Raw genomic sequence first — 16,063 nt, forward strand, 5'->3', positions numbered from 1 at the left:
TTATCTGTAGGCTTCAGGCACTAGTTCATATGCACCTAAGATGGATTTTTTCACCTCTTCATACGTCCCAGATACCTCCTTCGGTAGTGATGCAAACACTTCACTAGCCCTACCTACCAGCTTTGTTTGAATCAGTAATACCCACATGTCCTGTGGCCATTTCATTTGTTTAGCCACCTTCTCAAATGAAATGAAAAAGGCTTCTACCTCCTTCTCATCAAACCTTGGCAATGCTTGGACATATTTAAATAGATTCCCACCAAGCCTTCGACTATGACACTCTTTCTCACTATCCTCATCACTATCATCCAACTGTACGTTTCCCTTTACGTCTGCGAATTTTAACTGACTGTCATGTTTCATGGCCATTTTCTGAAGTTCAAACTTTCTCTCTTTATCTTTTTCCCTGATCTGTATCTCCCTTTCTCTTTCTTTTTCTTCTGCTAGGGCTATTCTTTCTTTTCTTCTTTCTTCTCTCTCTCTTTCTTTTTCCTCTCTATCTCTTTCTTTTTCTTCTCTATCTCTTTCGTATTCATGCCGCTTTAATTCTTTCTCATGTTCCATTTGTTTAATTTGTAACTGAATTTTTGCAATTTCCAGTGATTCAAACTGTATCTCAGGCAACTTTAAATGCTTAGCCACTGCCGTAATGACCTCATCTTTTCGCATTTTGTCAGGTAATGTTAACTGCAATATTTTTGCCAAATCTAACAGTCTGTTTTTAGTCTCTGTCCGTAAGGTACTGTGTGTGACCGTCTCCACCCCCATAAACTTCTGATCCTCTGAAAGAGCCATTGTCCACAACACACTCCCCACTTAAACTAAAATGCCACACCTGGAAAGCAACCATAATATGCTCACCCCTCACTGTCTTTCTAAGTTCACTAAGCCAATCCAATAGATAGACTTTTATCCACATGACAGTACCCAATTTTTTTTCCCAATTAAGGGGCAATTTCGTGTGGTCAATCACCCATGCAGGCACTGGGAAAAAGTGCAAACTCCACACAGACAGAGAAAGGAAATAGCTAAGTTGAATAAATCTTTTGTAAATAACAGGTTACTTCCAAGACAAAAATGTGTATGAGGTAGAGAACGTTTTATTATTTTCAGGGCTGTTATCGTCGCTGGCTTAGGCAGCATTTATTGTCCATTCATAGCTGCCCTTGAAAGAATGGTGGTGAGCCATATTCTTGAACTTCTGTAGTCAATGTGGTGTAGGTACAATGTTATTCGAAGGTTGTTCCAGGATTTTGACACAGCGACAGTGAAGGAATGGTAATAATGTTCCAAGTCAGGATGTGTGTGCCGTGGAGGGGGACTTGCTTGGTGGTATTCCCATGCATCTGCTACCCTTGCTGGTGGGGGGGTGGTAAAGGTTTGGGAGGTACTGTCATAAGAGCCTTGATGAGTTGCTGCAGTGCATCTTGTAGGCTGTACACACTGCTGCAACTATGCATCAGTGGTGGAAGATGTGAATGTTGAATGTGGATGGGTTGACCAAAAAGCGGACTGATTGTTCTGGATCATAATGAGCTTCTTGAGTGTTAGTGGAGCTGCACTCATCCAGGCAAGTGGAGAGTATTCCACCACACTCCTGACTTGTGCCTTCTCAATGGTGGGCAGGGTTTGGAGAGTCAGGAGATGCTTTACTCGCTGCAGCCTCTGACCTGTTCTTGTAGCTACAGTATTTATATGGCTGGTGCAGTTCAATTTCTGGTCAAGAGTAACCCCCAGGATGTTAATGGGGGATTCGGCAATGGTAATGCCATTTGAATGTCAAGGTGATATGGAAATTCTCTCTTGTGAGTTGGTCATTGCCGACCCTTGTATGGCACAAATGTTTCTTGTCGCTTATCAGCCCAAGCTTGCATTTGCAACATGCCTTTCAGAACCTCCTAAAGTGCTTTTGTAAAAATGAAGTACTTTTGAGTTGTAGTCTTTATTGGGGGCAAGGTACTGCCATGGATAGAGGATTGGCTGACTGGCAGAGGGCAGAGAGTGGGGATAAAGGGGTCCTTTTCAGGATGGCAGCCAGTGACAAGTGGTGTTCCACAGGGGTCAGTGTTAGGACCACAGCTATTCACGATATACATTAATGATCTGGAAGAAGGAACTGAGGGTATTATTGCTAAGTTTGTTGATGATACAAAGGTATGTAGAGGGACAGGTTGTGTTGAGGAAGCAGAGAGGCTGCAGGCTCGGAGAGTGGGCAAAGAGGTGGCAGATGGAATACAATGTGGGAAAGTGTGAGGTTATGCACTTTGGCAGGAAGAATAGAGGTATTGACTGTTTTCTAAATGGGGAAAAGGCTTTGGAAATCAAAAGCACAAAAGGACTTAGGAGCCCCAGTTCAGCATTCTCTACAGGTTAACATGCAGGTTCGGTTGGCAGTTAGGAAGGCAAATGCAATGTTAGCATTCAGGTTGAGTGGGCTAGAATACAAGAACAGTGATACTGTTGATGCTGTTTAAAACTCCGCTCAGACCCAATTTGGAATATTGTGCAGTTTTGGGCCCTGGATCTAAGGAAAGATGTGCTGGCTTGGAAGGGGTCCAGAGGAGGTTCACAGGAATGATCCCTGGAATGAAAGACTTGTCATATGAGGAGCAGTTGAGGACTCTGTGTCTGCACTCATTGGAGTGTAAAACGATGAGGGGGGATCTCATTGAAACTTGCAGAATACTGAGGGGCCTAGATAGAATGAACGTGGAGAGGATGTTTCCACTAATAGGAGAAACTAGAACCCAAGGGCACAGCCTCAGTCTGAAGGGCAGATCCTTCAAAGCAGAGATGAAGAGGAATTCCTTCAGCCAGAGGGTGGTGAATCTGTGGAACTCATTGCCGCAGAAGGCTGTGGAGGCCAAATCACTGAGTGCCTTTAAAAGAGAGATCGGTAAGTTCTTGATTAATAAGGGGATCAGGAGTTATGGGAAGAAGGCAGGAGAATGGGGATGAGAAACATATCAGCTATGATTGAATGGCGGAGCAGACTTGATGGGCCGATCGGCCCAATTTTCTTCTTATGTCTTATGGTCTTATGGTAATGTAGGAAAACATGCTGCCGAAGTACACTCAGCAAGTCACCACAAACTGCAATGAGATAATGGCCAGATAATTAATTAGTTTTCGTAATGTAGGTGAGAGATAAATATTGGCCTTAGACACACACCACTAAAAGTAATGACTTCGATTAATAAGGCCATTTAAAATAAATGGAATATAGCATTGAGGTTCCTTTCTAGAGGAATATAATTAAAAACTTGTATTGAACTGTGATTAGACCACATTCGGAGAAATGTGAACAGTCTATTCTCCATATTATAGATAAAGAGCGATTTGGCAATGGAGAAAGTGCAAAATAGATTTACTAGAAAGATGTCAGATTGATCAGGAAAAATCAAACCGGTTATTGGTTCTTTTCTTGCAAAAAGAGATGTCTGAGGAAGTACCTGATATAGCTGTTAAAATTCTGAAAGCGTCTGATGGGGTAGAAACAGAGAAGATATTTCCATTTGCCTGAATGAGTGCAGCTCCAGCAACACTCAAGAAGCTCGACACCATCCAGGACAAAGCAGCCTGCTTGATTTGCACCCCATCCAGATCCTTGAATATTGACTCCCTCTACCTCCGATGCACAATGGCAGCAGTGTGAACAACCCTTTACAAGGTGCACCACAGCAACTCACCAAGGCTCCTTGAACTCCACTTTCTAAACCTGCGACCTTTGCCATCTAGAAAGACAAGGGCAGCAGATGCATACGACCACCAAGTTCCCCTCCAAGCCACACACCATCCTGACTTGGAACTATATCACTGACCCTTCACTGTCACTTACATGGACTGCATCAGTTCAAGAAATAGCTCACCACCATATTCTCGAGGGCAATTAGGGATGAACAACAAATGCTAGCCCATTAAAAAAAATACTTGCAACAGAGACCAGAACTAGGGGTTGTAAATATACAATAATCATTAATAAATCCAGTAGGAAAATCAGGAGAAACCTCTATCCAGAGAGTGGTTAGAATGTGGACCTCACTACTACAAAGAGTAGCTGAACCAACTAACATAGATGTATTTAAGGGGATTCTGGATATTGGACAAATCCATGAGCGAGAAAGTAATAGAGGAATATCGTTGGGTTTGGCTTTATTATCAAGTGCACCAAGGTGCAGTGAAAAGTACTGTTTTAAGACCAAAAGACATAGGAGCAGAAGTAAGGCCATTCGGCCCATCGAGTCCACTCCGCCATTCAATCATGGCTGATTTCAACTCCATTTACCCGCGCTCTCTCCATAGCCCTTAATTCCTCGAGAAATCAAGAATTTATCAACTTCTGTCTTAAAGACACTCAACATCCCGGCCTCCACCGCCCTCTGTGGCAATGAATTCCACAGACCCACCACTCTCTGGCTGAAGAAATTTCTCCTCATCTCTGTTCTAAAGTGACTCCCTTTTATTCTAAGGCTGTGCCCCCGGGTCCTAGTCTCCCCTGCTAATGGAAACAACTTCCCTACATCCACCCTATCTAAGCCATTCATTATCTTGTAAGTTTCTATTAGATCTCCCCTCAACCTCCTAAACTCCAATGAATATAATCCCAGGATCCTCAGACGTTCATCGTATGTTAGGCCTACCATTCCTGGTATCATCCGTGTGAATCTCCGCTGGACCCGCTCCAGTGCCAGTATGTCCTTCCTGAGGTGTGGGGCCCAAAATTGCTCACAGTATTCTAAATGGGGCCTAACTAATACTTTATAAAGCTTCAGAAGTACATCCCTGCTTTTATATTCCAAGCCTCTTGAGATGAATGACAACATTGCATTTGCTTTCTTAATTACGGACTCAACCTGCAAGTTTACCTTTAGAGAATCCTGGACTAGGACTCCCAAGTCCCTTTGCACTTCAGCATTATGAATTTTGTCACCGTTTAGAAAATAGTCCATGCCTCTATTCTTTTTTCCAAAGTGCAAGACCTCGCACTTGCCCACGTTGAATTTCATCAGCCATTTCTTGGACCACTCTCCTAAACTGTCTAAATATTTCTGCAGCCTCCCCACCTCCTCCATACTACCTGCCCCTCCACCTATCTTTGTATCATCGGCAAACTTAGCCAGAATGCCCCCAGTCCCGTCATCTAGATCGTTAATATATAAAGAGAACAGCTGTGGCCCCAACACTGAACCCTGCGGGACACCACTCGTCACCGGTTGCCATTCCGAAAAAGAACCTTTTATCCCAACTCTCTGCCTTCTACCTGACAGCCAGTCGTCAATCCATGTTAGTACCTTGCCTCGAATACCATGGGCCCTTATTTTACTCAGCAGTCTCCCGTGAGGCACCTTATCAAAGGCCTTTTGGAAGTCAAGATAGATAACATCCATTGGCTCTCCTTGGTCTAACCTATTTGTTCTCTCTTCAAAGAACTCTAACAGGTTTGTCAGGCAAGACCTCCCCTTACTAAATCCATGCTGACTTGTCCTAATCCGACCCTGCACTTCCAAGAATTTAGAAATCTCATCCTTAACAATGGATTCTAGAATCTTGCCAACAACCGAGGTTAGGCTAATTGGCCTATAATTTTCCATCTTTTTCCTTGTTCCCTTCTTGAACAGAGGGGTTACAACAGCGATTTTCCAATCCTCTGGGACTTTCCCGGACTCCAGTGACTTTTGAAAGATCATAACTAACGCCTCCACTATTTCTTCAGCTATCTCCTTTAGAACTCTAGGATGTAGTCCATCTGGGCCCGGAGATTTATCAATTTTTAGACCTCTTAGTTTCTCTAGCACTTTCTCCTTTGTGATGGCTACCATATTCAACTCTGCCCCCTGACTCTCCGGAATTGGTGGGATATTACTCATGTCTTCTACTGTGAAGACTGACGCAAAGTACTTATTTAGTTCCTCAGCTATTTCCTTGTCTCCCATCACAAAATTACCAGTGTCATTTTGGAGCGACCCAATGTCAACTTTTGCCTCCCGTTTGTTTTTAATGTATTTAAAGAAACTTTTACTATCATTCCTAATGTTACTGGCTAGCCTACCTTCATATTTGATCCTCTCTTTCCTTATTTCTCTCTTTGTTATCCTCTGTTTGTTTTTGTAGCCTTCCCAATCTTCTGACTTCCCACTACTCTTTGCCACATTATAGGCTTTCTCTTTTGCTTTGATGCATTCCCTAACTTCCTTTGTCAGCCATGGCTGCCTAATCCCCCCTCTGATAACCTTTCTTTTCTTTGGGATGAACCTCTGCACTGTGTCCTCAATTACTCCCAGAAACTCCTGCCATTGCTGTTCTACTGTCTTTCCCACTAGGCTCTGCTCCCAGTCGATTTTCGTCAGTTCCTCCCTCATGCCCCTGTAGTTACCTCAGTTTTGCGCACAGTCCAGACAGATCGACCCATACATGAAAATATGACAGATATGCAATTTAAATACATAGACGCAGATATCAGGTGAAGCATACTGAGTGTAGTATAAGTAGCGAAGATGTGTGGAGAGATCAGTTTAGCCCATAAGAGGGTCATTCAGGAGTCTGGTATCAGCGGGGAAGAAGCTGTTTTTGAAACTGTTGGTGCGTGGTCTCAGACTTTCATATCTCCTGCCCGATGGAAGAGGTTGGAAGAATAGGTGGGAGGGGTCTTTGGTTATGCTGCCCGCTTTCCCAAGGCAGCGGGTGGTGTAGACAGTCAATGGATGGTCGGCGGGTTCGCGTGATGGACTGGGCTATGTTCACGACTCTCTGTAGTTTCTTACGGTCTTGGGCTGAGCAGTTGCCATACCAGACTGTGATGCAGCCAGATAGGATGCATAGAATATGTTGATGGTTCGGTGAAAAAAGCTGGGAGGATCATGTGTCGCAGAAACATTGGAGTGGACCTGAATAGCCTGTCCCTATGTTGTAAGTCCTATGTAAGATTATATGAGAACACTATTGAGAACTCCCAATTCCTTGAATAATATCATCATCATTTATATCCACCGGAGAGAGCAGATCTCAATTTAACGCCTCATCCAAAATACATGGTGATGCATTTTGGTAGGAAGAACACGCAGAGACAATATAAACAGAGGGACCTGGGTGTAAATGTGGATATATCATTCAGGTGGCAGGACGGTGGAAAGAGCAGTTAAAAAAGTATATACTATTCTGGGCTTTTATTAATCGGGGCATAGAGTAGAAGATCAAGGAGGTTATGTTGAACTTGTGTTGAACAGGGGCTGCACGGTAGCACAGTGGTTAGCACAGTTGTTTCACAGCTCCAGGGTCCCAGGTTCGATTCCCGGCTTGAGTCACTATCTGTGCGGAGTCTGCACGATCTCCCCGTGTCTGTTTGGGTTTCCTCCGACAGTCCAAAGATATGCAGGTTAGGTGGATTGGTCATGCTAAATTGCCCTTAGTGTCCAAATAGGTTAGGTGGGGTTACGGGGATAGGGTGGAGGTGTGGGCTTAGGTAGGGTGCTCTTTCCAAGGGCTGGTGCAGACTCGATGGGCCGAATGGTCTCCTTCTGCACTGTAAATTCTATGATTGCACAAGACACTAGTTAGACCTCAGCTGGAATATTGTGTACAGATCTGGGCACCGTATTATAGGAAGAATACGAGCCCATTGGAGAGTGCAGAGGAGGTTTACAAGGATGGTTCCAAGGATGAAACATTTTAGTTGTGAAGATAGATTGGAGAGGGTGGTTTACTGGTTAATAATAATAATCTTTATTGTCACAAGTAGGCTTACATTAACACTGCAATGAAGTTACTGTGAAAAGCCTCTAGTCGCCACATTCCGGCGCCTGTTCGGGTACACGGAGGGAGAGTTCAGAATGTCCAAATTACCTAAAAGCAACTTGTGGGAGGAAACCTAATCACCCAGAGGAAACCCATGTAGACACAGGGAGAACATGTAGACTCTGCACCGACAGTGACCCAAGCCAGGAATTGAACCTGGGACCCTGGCGCTGTGAAGCAACAGTACTAACCACTGTGCTACCGTGCCGCCCAAGTGGCACAGTGGTTAGCACTGCTGCCTCACCACCAGATACCCGGGTTTAATTCCAGCCTTGGGTGACTGTGTGGAGTTTGCACTTTCTCCCTGTGTCTGTGGGTTTCCTTCGGGTGCTCTGATGTCCTCCCACGGTCCAAATAAGTGCAGGTTAGATAGATTGGTCATGCTAAAATTGCCCCTTGTGCCCAGAAATGTGCAGGTTAGGTGGGGTTGTGGGGCTAGGGCAGTGGAGTGGGCCTATGTGGGGTGCTTTTTCAGGGGGTTGGTACAGACTTGATGGGCTGTATGGCCACCTTCTGCACTGCAAGAATTCTATGGTTTTCCTTGGAAAAAGATGTTGATAGAAATGTTCAAAATTATGCGGTGACTGCACAGAGTAGATGGGGAGAAACTGTTCCTGCTCGTAAAAGGATCAAGAGTGAGAGGGCACAGATTTAAAGTGATTTTCAAAAGAAGCAAATGTGATTTAAGAATTTTTTTTTCACATGATGAGTGGTTCAATTCTTGAATGCCTGCCTAGGAGTGTGGTGGGGAGACAGTTCTGTAGAAGAATCATATGAAGTTGAAAATGTAATTGTTTCTCTCTCCGCAGATGCGGCTGCCAGACTTGCTGAGTTTATGCAGCATTTTCTGTTTGCATCTATTGTTGTTTAGTATGTAAGCCTGACCTCTAATGCTGGTTCTCTATTTCTTTCTGACTAGGAAGAATAGTTATGCACACAATTGTATTCACCTAACTTTTTAAACTTAATTTGTTACTATATAAGTGCGCCAGTGTTTGTGTGCAAAATAGAGGCCAAATACAGTTTTGCGTTGATTCTCTAAATTTACGTTACTCCACAAGGCTTGTGTCAAACAAGCAGAAAATCTTTGAGTTATAATTGTAACCTGTAAATATTACAATGTTAAATAGACCATAAGTATAACAGAACAATTGAAAAGCTTAGATGACAAAAACCATAAGTGGATTCCTGAGATGATGTGCCACCTTATATAAACACGATAAAGGCATTTTAAAAAAACAGTACAAAGTATCTGTTTTGTATATTAAAACTTGAAAATAAAATTGCCAGTTACTTTAAGAATAACTACATTTTATAGTGTAAGCAATGTGCGTTGAGAATTTCACAGGACTGACACTTGACCAGGCTTATAAAAATGCCACCTACTTGAAAAATGTGTTTACTGAAATCCAGTACTGTTTAATAATGAGTTACAATATTCTTGCATGTATGTAATGTCATTTTTATTTAAATATCGTCTGAACCTCCTGTTCCTCAATTTTGGACCAAATTTTAATCATGCTGTATTTATCTTTTGTGTACATTGAGTCACAGTGACTCTCTGAGGTAGCTGCTCCTGTTCTTGGCAACCATAAGACCGCTTATTTAAAAAAAAAATCTTCTGCCTCTTGCCACTCCTACCACTGACCCGAGGTGGCCTTTTCTAGTTGATGTGACTAGTTTTTATACCTGCTCATTTCCCTCTGCACCAACACCAAGGAATTGTGATAGTTATGCTCTTGAAATTGACTGGAAACCAGCTATATATTTTTTTTCACTTGAACAACTTAAAGCTAGTTCCTAGCTATGGTGGTGAATACTTCATTGCTTTTCTTTACTGCAGAATGTGAGTCCTGAACTTGCAGCATCTGAGTTGGAAAGAATCTTTAAACCTATAAACTGCATATTCACTTTGTGTTGAATAGTAGTAGATGCTTTCCAGCTCATTCCTAAGTAGCCCCATGCCAAAACTTCTCGGGGTTGTGGAGTATTGATGATTGCTTAGAACCTTTGTTCTCTTTCACCCACCTTCCCTCTATTCCTACCTACAGCCACTGTAATCTCCTGTGCCTTTTAGCGTCCTATTGCTGTATAAACCTGTTCTTCCAAAATTGGGTAGAATCGAATGTAGGCAACAGCGGTCCCACCAGCCTTCTCGAGAGCCTTGCATTGCCAAAGTAAGGGAAAGTGTGATGAATTAAGAGCCAAACTGGGTAGTGGTGGGCCTTCTCCAGTATGAAAGACCCTGGGGGCAGAAATCCCTCCCTCTCAAGTGCTGCTAGTCAATAGGAGACCGACAGCTGTGCATTGCTCGGCAGTATACAAAGGAAGTGGTGGCTGCTATGGGTATTGCACCCACCTGAGGTCCAGGATTGTCAAGGGACTTGGGCCACAGATAAGTGATGGCAGAAGGGTTTACGGCATCAAGGCCAGTGGGATGTCTCACAGTGGGTACCCCTTCTTGTTGTCAGATCCTTCGATCAGGCCTTTGAATGAGGCCCACCCACTGGTAGCCTGCAAGAAACCCCCCAAAAGTTTGTTTTTCAGTCTTCCTGCATGCTGATTTTCCAACCCTCTGTTGAGCGAATATCCATGGCAGATGGCAGTAGGATTAGGCATTTTTCGATTGGCAGCTTGGTAGGAAGATTTTCTCTCCTTAAATTGTCTGTTCTCATCTTTTCTAAGGCTGCCTCAATAAAATATTTGAGTTGCAGCATATGTAGTACACAAGTTGATTATTATGGAGTGAAAATCTGTTCTAAAAATTAATTCATTAAAATATCTTCCTGTAATTCAAATTTTATTTAATCCTGACTAAGCAGTAATTTTAAGATTGTATAAGAAAACCATAATATGTAGCTGCATTGATTTTTAAGTCATCTAACAAGTGCAAAAATGTACGGTGATAAAGGCTTGCAATAAGTATTGACAATGATGTTCAGTATATTGAGGATAAACAGTTGTACTTAATAATATGTCTTCCCCCCCCCCCCCCCCCCCCCCCCCCCCAACTTTAGCGCAACATTGGAAACAAATCATGCGGATTACTGCCAGCTTCGAAAGGTGAATGATAATTTATTTGAGATGGCTGAGAAAGACGGAAAACTAGATGTATCTGTTGTTCCAGGACAGATCAATATTGAGGTGGAGTATGATTATGAGTATGAGGCAAAAGATAGAAAAATTACAATAAGGCAAGGTGAAAGGTATATTTTGCTGAAGAAGACAAATAATGATTGGTGGCAAGTTAAGAAAGAAGATGGCTCAAAGCCGTTTTATCTTCCAGCACAGTATGTTAAAGAACTACCTCGAAAGGCATTAATGCCACCAATGAAACTTGTACCCACTTCAGTTAAAATCAAATCTGCTAGTTTAAATGCAGATGCCAAGCTAATGCAAATGTCCACTGAAAATCTTTCCAAACCACTAGATCACTCCAGCTCTTTCAAGTCCTTTATGGGACAATCTCAGACTTCTGCACAGAACCAGACAAAAAACCAAAGCACAAGCCAAACACAGAACCAGGACCAGGCTTGTGTTCAAGGGATAGGCCACTTGCATTCTGGAGTCCAAAATAGTGCCAAAGCTAGCAACCATAGTCAAGGATTTGGAGAGAGTACATCACAGTATTTAAAAGTTACAAATCCAAATCGAATTTTGGAACAACCACAAGATTTTGAAACCCTGGATGCAGAGAAAATTAAAAATTTGGTTCATGAGCCTTCATATGAATGGGCACAAGAGAATTCGGAAAAGCATCATCAAGACTCTGAATCTGGAGATGAACATAGCAGCAGTTCTACAGAACAATTGCAGGTATGAATTTTATACCATATTAAAGATTATGATAATTTTGCTTTTTTTTTAAAGAAAGGAAGTAGAATTGCAGGGCCTCAGATATTCTTATTGAGGCTTGCTCCTTGTACAAACCTATTCTGGAATTTTTGAGATACTTATTGTCTGTTAGGTTGATCTTTACCCCTGTGCTTCATAAAAAAATATTTTTATTGGAAAATCAAGTTTTTATTGTGATGGAAAATCAAATCACAGTGGTGTATTGTCTGCTATAACCCCTATCGCAGTAACCCTATATTACAACTTGCTCATTCACTAAATGTCAACTCAATTGTTGTTTGAATTATAGTTCTTGAAATTAGAAGTGAAGTTGTATTTGCTTGATAGAATAGCAACATTTAAAGTACAAACAGGTTTTCAAAAATATTGTCAATAAATGTTTTCAGTGATCAAACCTATTCCACCACCAACCAGTAAATATATTCTGATATTGGTTCATGGTTATTGGATTGCAAGAATATATCCAGAAATATACTTTGGGATTTATTTTACAATTCACATCTGACAGCTACCAATTAGGATGCTGAAGTGGTGTAAATTCTGTCATGTTAATGATCTAATCATTTTGATTGTAACCTGCCTTCGTGAATTTTTTCAAATACTGTTCCTGTGAAAAGGTAAATGTATTAGTTCATTGTGTAGATTCATTTAAGATACTAATTTTGAGAAAACCATTCAGAACAGATATGTATTTGAAAGCTCTTGCTTTAAATTAATTATTAGGCTTCATAGATTATCATAGAATTCACAGTGCAGAAGGAGGCCATTCGGCCCATCGAGTCTGCACCGGCTCTTGGAAAGAGCACCCTACCCAAGGTCAACACCGCCACCCTATCCCCATATCCCAGAAACCCCACCCAACACTAAGGGCAATTTTGGACACTAAGGGCAATTTATCATGGCTAATCCACCTAACCTGCACATCTTTGGACTGTGGGAGGAGACCGGAGCACCCGGAGGAAACCCACGCACACACGGGGAGGATGTGCAGACTCCGCACAGACAGTGACCCAAGCCGGATTCGAACCTGGGACCCTGGAGCTGTGAAGCAATTGTGCTATCCACAAGGCTACCGTGCTGCCCTTGCTTGCTAGGCTTGCTTGGCAATGATAAACTTTTGAGGACCAGAGAGTTCACTGAGTGTGGAATGAACACATACTTGATCTCTATGTCCATCAGATTTTAATTTGAGCTGCACTGGCTGAAAGGGAATGGGACCCAGAAGAGGTGGTCGGGACGGGGGTCCCCCCTCTGGGGGACTGGAGGGTGAGGGAGGCGTGGACACGGGACTGGCCCAGAAAAGGAGAGGGCTAGTCGGGGGGGGGGGGGGGGGGGGGGGGGGTGAGAGCCCCTCCAATCCGGCTGATAACGTGGAATGTGAGGGGCCTGAATGGGCCGGTGAAGAGGGCTCGAGTGTTCGCGCACTTAAAGGGACTGAAGGCGGACGTGGCCATGCTCCAAGAGACACATCTGAAGGTGGCGGACCAGGTCAGGTTAAGAAAGGGATGGGTAGGACAGGTATTCCACTCGGGACTGGACGCGAAGAATAGAGGGGTGGCAATATTGGTGGGAAAGCGGGTGTCATTTGAGGCCAAGACTATTGTAGCGGACAATGGAGGGCGATATGTAATGGTGAGCGGTAGGCTGCAAGGGACGTGGGTGGTGTTGGTAAACGTATACGCCCCAAACTGGGATGATGCAGGATTCATGAAGCGCATGTTGGGGCGCATTCCGGACCTGGAGATAGGAGGCCTGATAATGGGAGGGGACTTCAATACAGTGTTGGATCCAGCACTGGACCGTTCCAAATCAAGGACTGGAAAGAGGCCGGCGGCGGCCAAGGTACTTAGGGGGTTTATGGATCAGATGGGGGGAGTGGACCCATGGCGGTTTGCAAGGCCGCAGGCCAGGGAATTTTCTTTCTCCTCCCATGTACACAAAGCCTACTCCCGGATAGATTTCTTTGTTATGGGTAGGGCGCTCATCCCGAGGGTGGAGGGGACGGAGTATTCGGCTATAGCCGTTTCGGACCATGCCCCCCACTGGGTGGAACTGGAGCTGGGAGAGGAGAGGGACCAACGCCCGTTGTGGCGGCTGGATGTGGGACTGCTGGCGGACGAGGTGGTGTGTGGAAAGGTGAGGGGGTGTATCGAAAGGTACTTGGAGGCCAACGACAACGGGGAGGTGCGGGTGGGGGTGGTATGGGAGGCGTTGAAGGCGGTGATCAGGGGAGAGCTAATTTCCATCAGGGCTCATAGGGAGAAGACAGAAGGTATGGAAAGGGAGAGATTAGTGGGGGAGATTTTGAGAGTGGACAGGAGATACGCAGAGGCCCCGGAGGAAAGATTACTTGGGGAAAGACGACGGCTCCAGACGGAGTTTGACCTGTTGACCACAGGGAAGGCGGAGGCACAGTGGAGGAAAGCGCAGGGGGCGACCTACGAGTATGGGGAAAAGGCTAGTCGGATGCTGGCACACCAGCTCCGTAAGAGGATGGCAGCGAGGGAAATAGGGGGAGTCAAAGATGGAAGGGGAGCCACGATTCGGAGTGCGACGAAAATAAACGAGGTATTCAAGGCCTTTTATGAAGAGCTGTACAGATCCCAGCCCCCAGCGGGGGAAGAGGGGATGAGACGATTCCTAGATCAGCTGAGATTCCCGAGGGTGGAGGAGCAAGAGGTGGCTGGTTTGGGGGCACCAATTGGGTTGGAGGAGCTGAGCAAGGGTTTGGGGAGCATGCAGGCGGGGAAGGCCCCGGGACCGGACGGATTCCCGGTGGAGTTCTACAGGAAGTACGCAGACCTGTTGGCCCCGCTACTGGTGAGGACCTTTAATGAGGCAAGAGAGGAGGGGACCCTGCCCCTGACAATGTCGGAAGCGACAATTTCTTCGATCCTAAAGCGGGACAAGGACCCACTGCAATGTGGATCGTACAGGCCGATCTCGCTCCTCAATGTGGATGCAAAGTTGCTGGCAAAAGTGCTGGCTACGAGGATCGAGGACTGTGTCCCGGGGGTAATCCACGAGGACCAGACGGGATTTGTAAAGGGCAGGCAACTAAACACCAATGTGCGGCGGCTCTTAAACGTGATAATGATGCCATCTGAGGAGGGAGAGGCGGAGATAGTGGCAGCTATGGACGCGGAGAAGGCCTTTGACCGAGTAGAGTGGGAGTACCTCTGGGAGGTGCTGTGTAGGTTTGGGTTCGGAGTAGGGTTTATCAATTGGGTTAAGGTCCTTTACAGAGCCCCGATGGCGAGAGTAGTGACGAACCGGCGGAGGTCGGAGTACTTTGGACTGTACCGAGGGACGAAGCAGGGGTGCCCCCTGTCCCCCCTGTTGTTCGCATTGGCGATCGAACCATTGGCCATGTAATTGAGGGAGTCTAATAAATGGAGGGGGGTGGTCCGAGGGGGAGAAGAGCATCGGGTGTCGCTATATGCGGATGACCTGTTGCTGTACGTGGCGGATCCAATGGAGGGGATGGTGGAGGTCATGCAGACTCTAAGGGAGTTTGGGGAGTTTTCGGGCTATAAGCTCAATGTAGGGAAGAGTGAGCTCTTTGTATTACAGGCGGGGGACCAAGAAAGAGGGATAGGGGACCTACCGCTGAGGAGGGCGGAGGGGAGCTTTCGGTATCTGGGGATCCAGATAGCCAGGAGTTGGGGGACCCTACATAAACTGAATCTGACGAGGTTGGTGGAGCAAATGGAGGAGGATTTCAAAAGATGGGACATGTTACCGCTCTCGCTGGCGGGTAGAGTGCAGTCGGTCAAAATGGTGGTCCTTCCGAGGTTTCTGTTTGTGATTCAGTGCCTTCCCATCGTGATCACTAAGGCCTTTTTTAAGAGAGTAGGCAGGAGTATTATGGGGTTTGTGTGGGCGAATAAGACCCCGAGAGTAAGGAGAGGGTTCCTGAAACGCAGTAGGGACCGAGGAGGGTTGGTGCTGCCAAACCTGGGGAGCTACTACTGGGCAGCAAATGTGGCGATGATCCGCAAGTGCGTTATGGAGGGAGAGGGGGCGGCATGGAAGAGGATGGAGATGGCGTCCTGTAAAGGAACGAGCCTGGGGGCGTTGGTGACGGCACCGCTGCCGCTCTCGCCGACAAAGTATACCACGAGCCCGGTGGTGGCGGCAACGCTAAGGATCTGGGGCCAGTGGAGACGGCACCGGGGTGCAATGGGAGCATCGGTGTGGTCCCCGATCAGGGGTAACCACTGGTTTGTCCCGGGAAAGATGGACGGGGGGGTTCCAGAGCTGGCATCGGGCGGGGATTGGAAGAATGGGGGACCTGTTCATCGACGGGACGTTTGCGAGCCTAGGGGCACTGGAGGAGAAGTTAGAGTTACCCCGGGGAAATGCCTTTTGATATATGCAGATGAGGGCTTTTGTGAGGCGACAGGTGAGGCAATTC

At 45.4% G+C, this 16,063-nt stretch overlaps 1 protein-coding gene across 4 annotated transcripts in view; it reads left to right on the forward strand.

The window, feature by feature from the left end:
• arhgap12b (Rho GTPase activating protein 12b) overlaps nucleotides 1-16,063 on the forward strand; it is a 422,708-nt gene that overhangs the window by 14,563 nt on the left and 392,082 nt on the right. For all 4 annotated transcript variants that reach the window (XM_072508348.1, XM_072508349.1, XM_072508352.1 and 1 more), the window contains exon 2: nucleotides 10,809-11,607. In XM_072508348.1, the coding sequence (XP_072364449.1) occupies nucleotides 10,876-11,607 (732 nt within the window). In that variant the 5' untranslated portion in view covers nucleotides 10,809-10,875. The remainder of the gene's footprint in view (nucleotides 1-10,808; nucleotides 11,608-16,063) is intronic.

Source organism: Scyliorhinus torazame, chromosome 6 (genome assembly GCF_047496885.1).
Source record: "Scyliorhinus torazame isolate Kashiwa2021f chromosome 6, sScyTor2.1, whole genome shotgun sequence".
Lineage (NCBI taxonomy): Eukaryota > Metazoa > Chordata > Chondrichthyes > Carcharhiniformes > Scyliorhinidae > Scyliorhinus > Scyliorhinus torazame.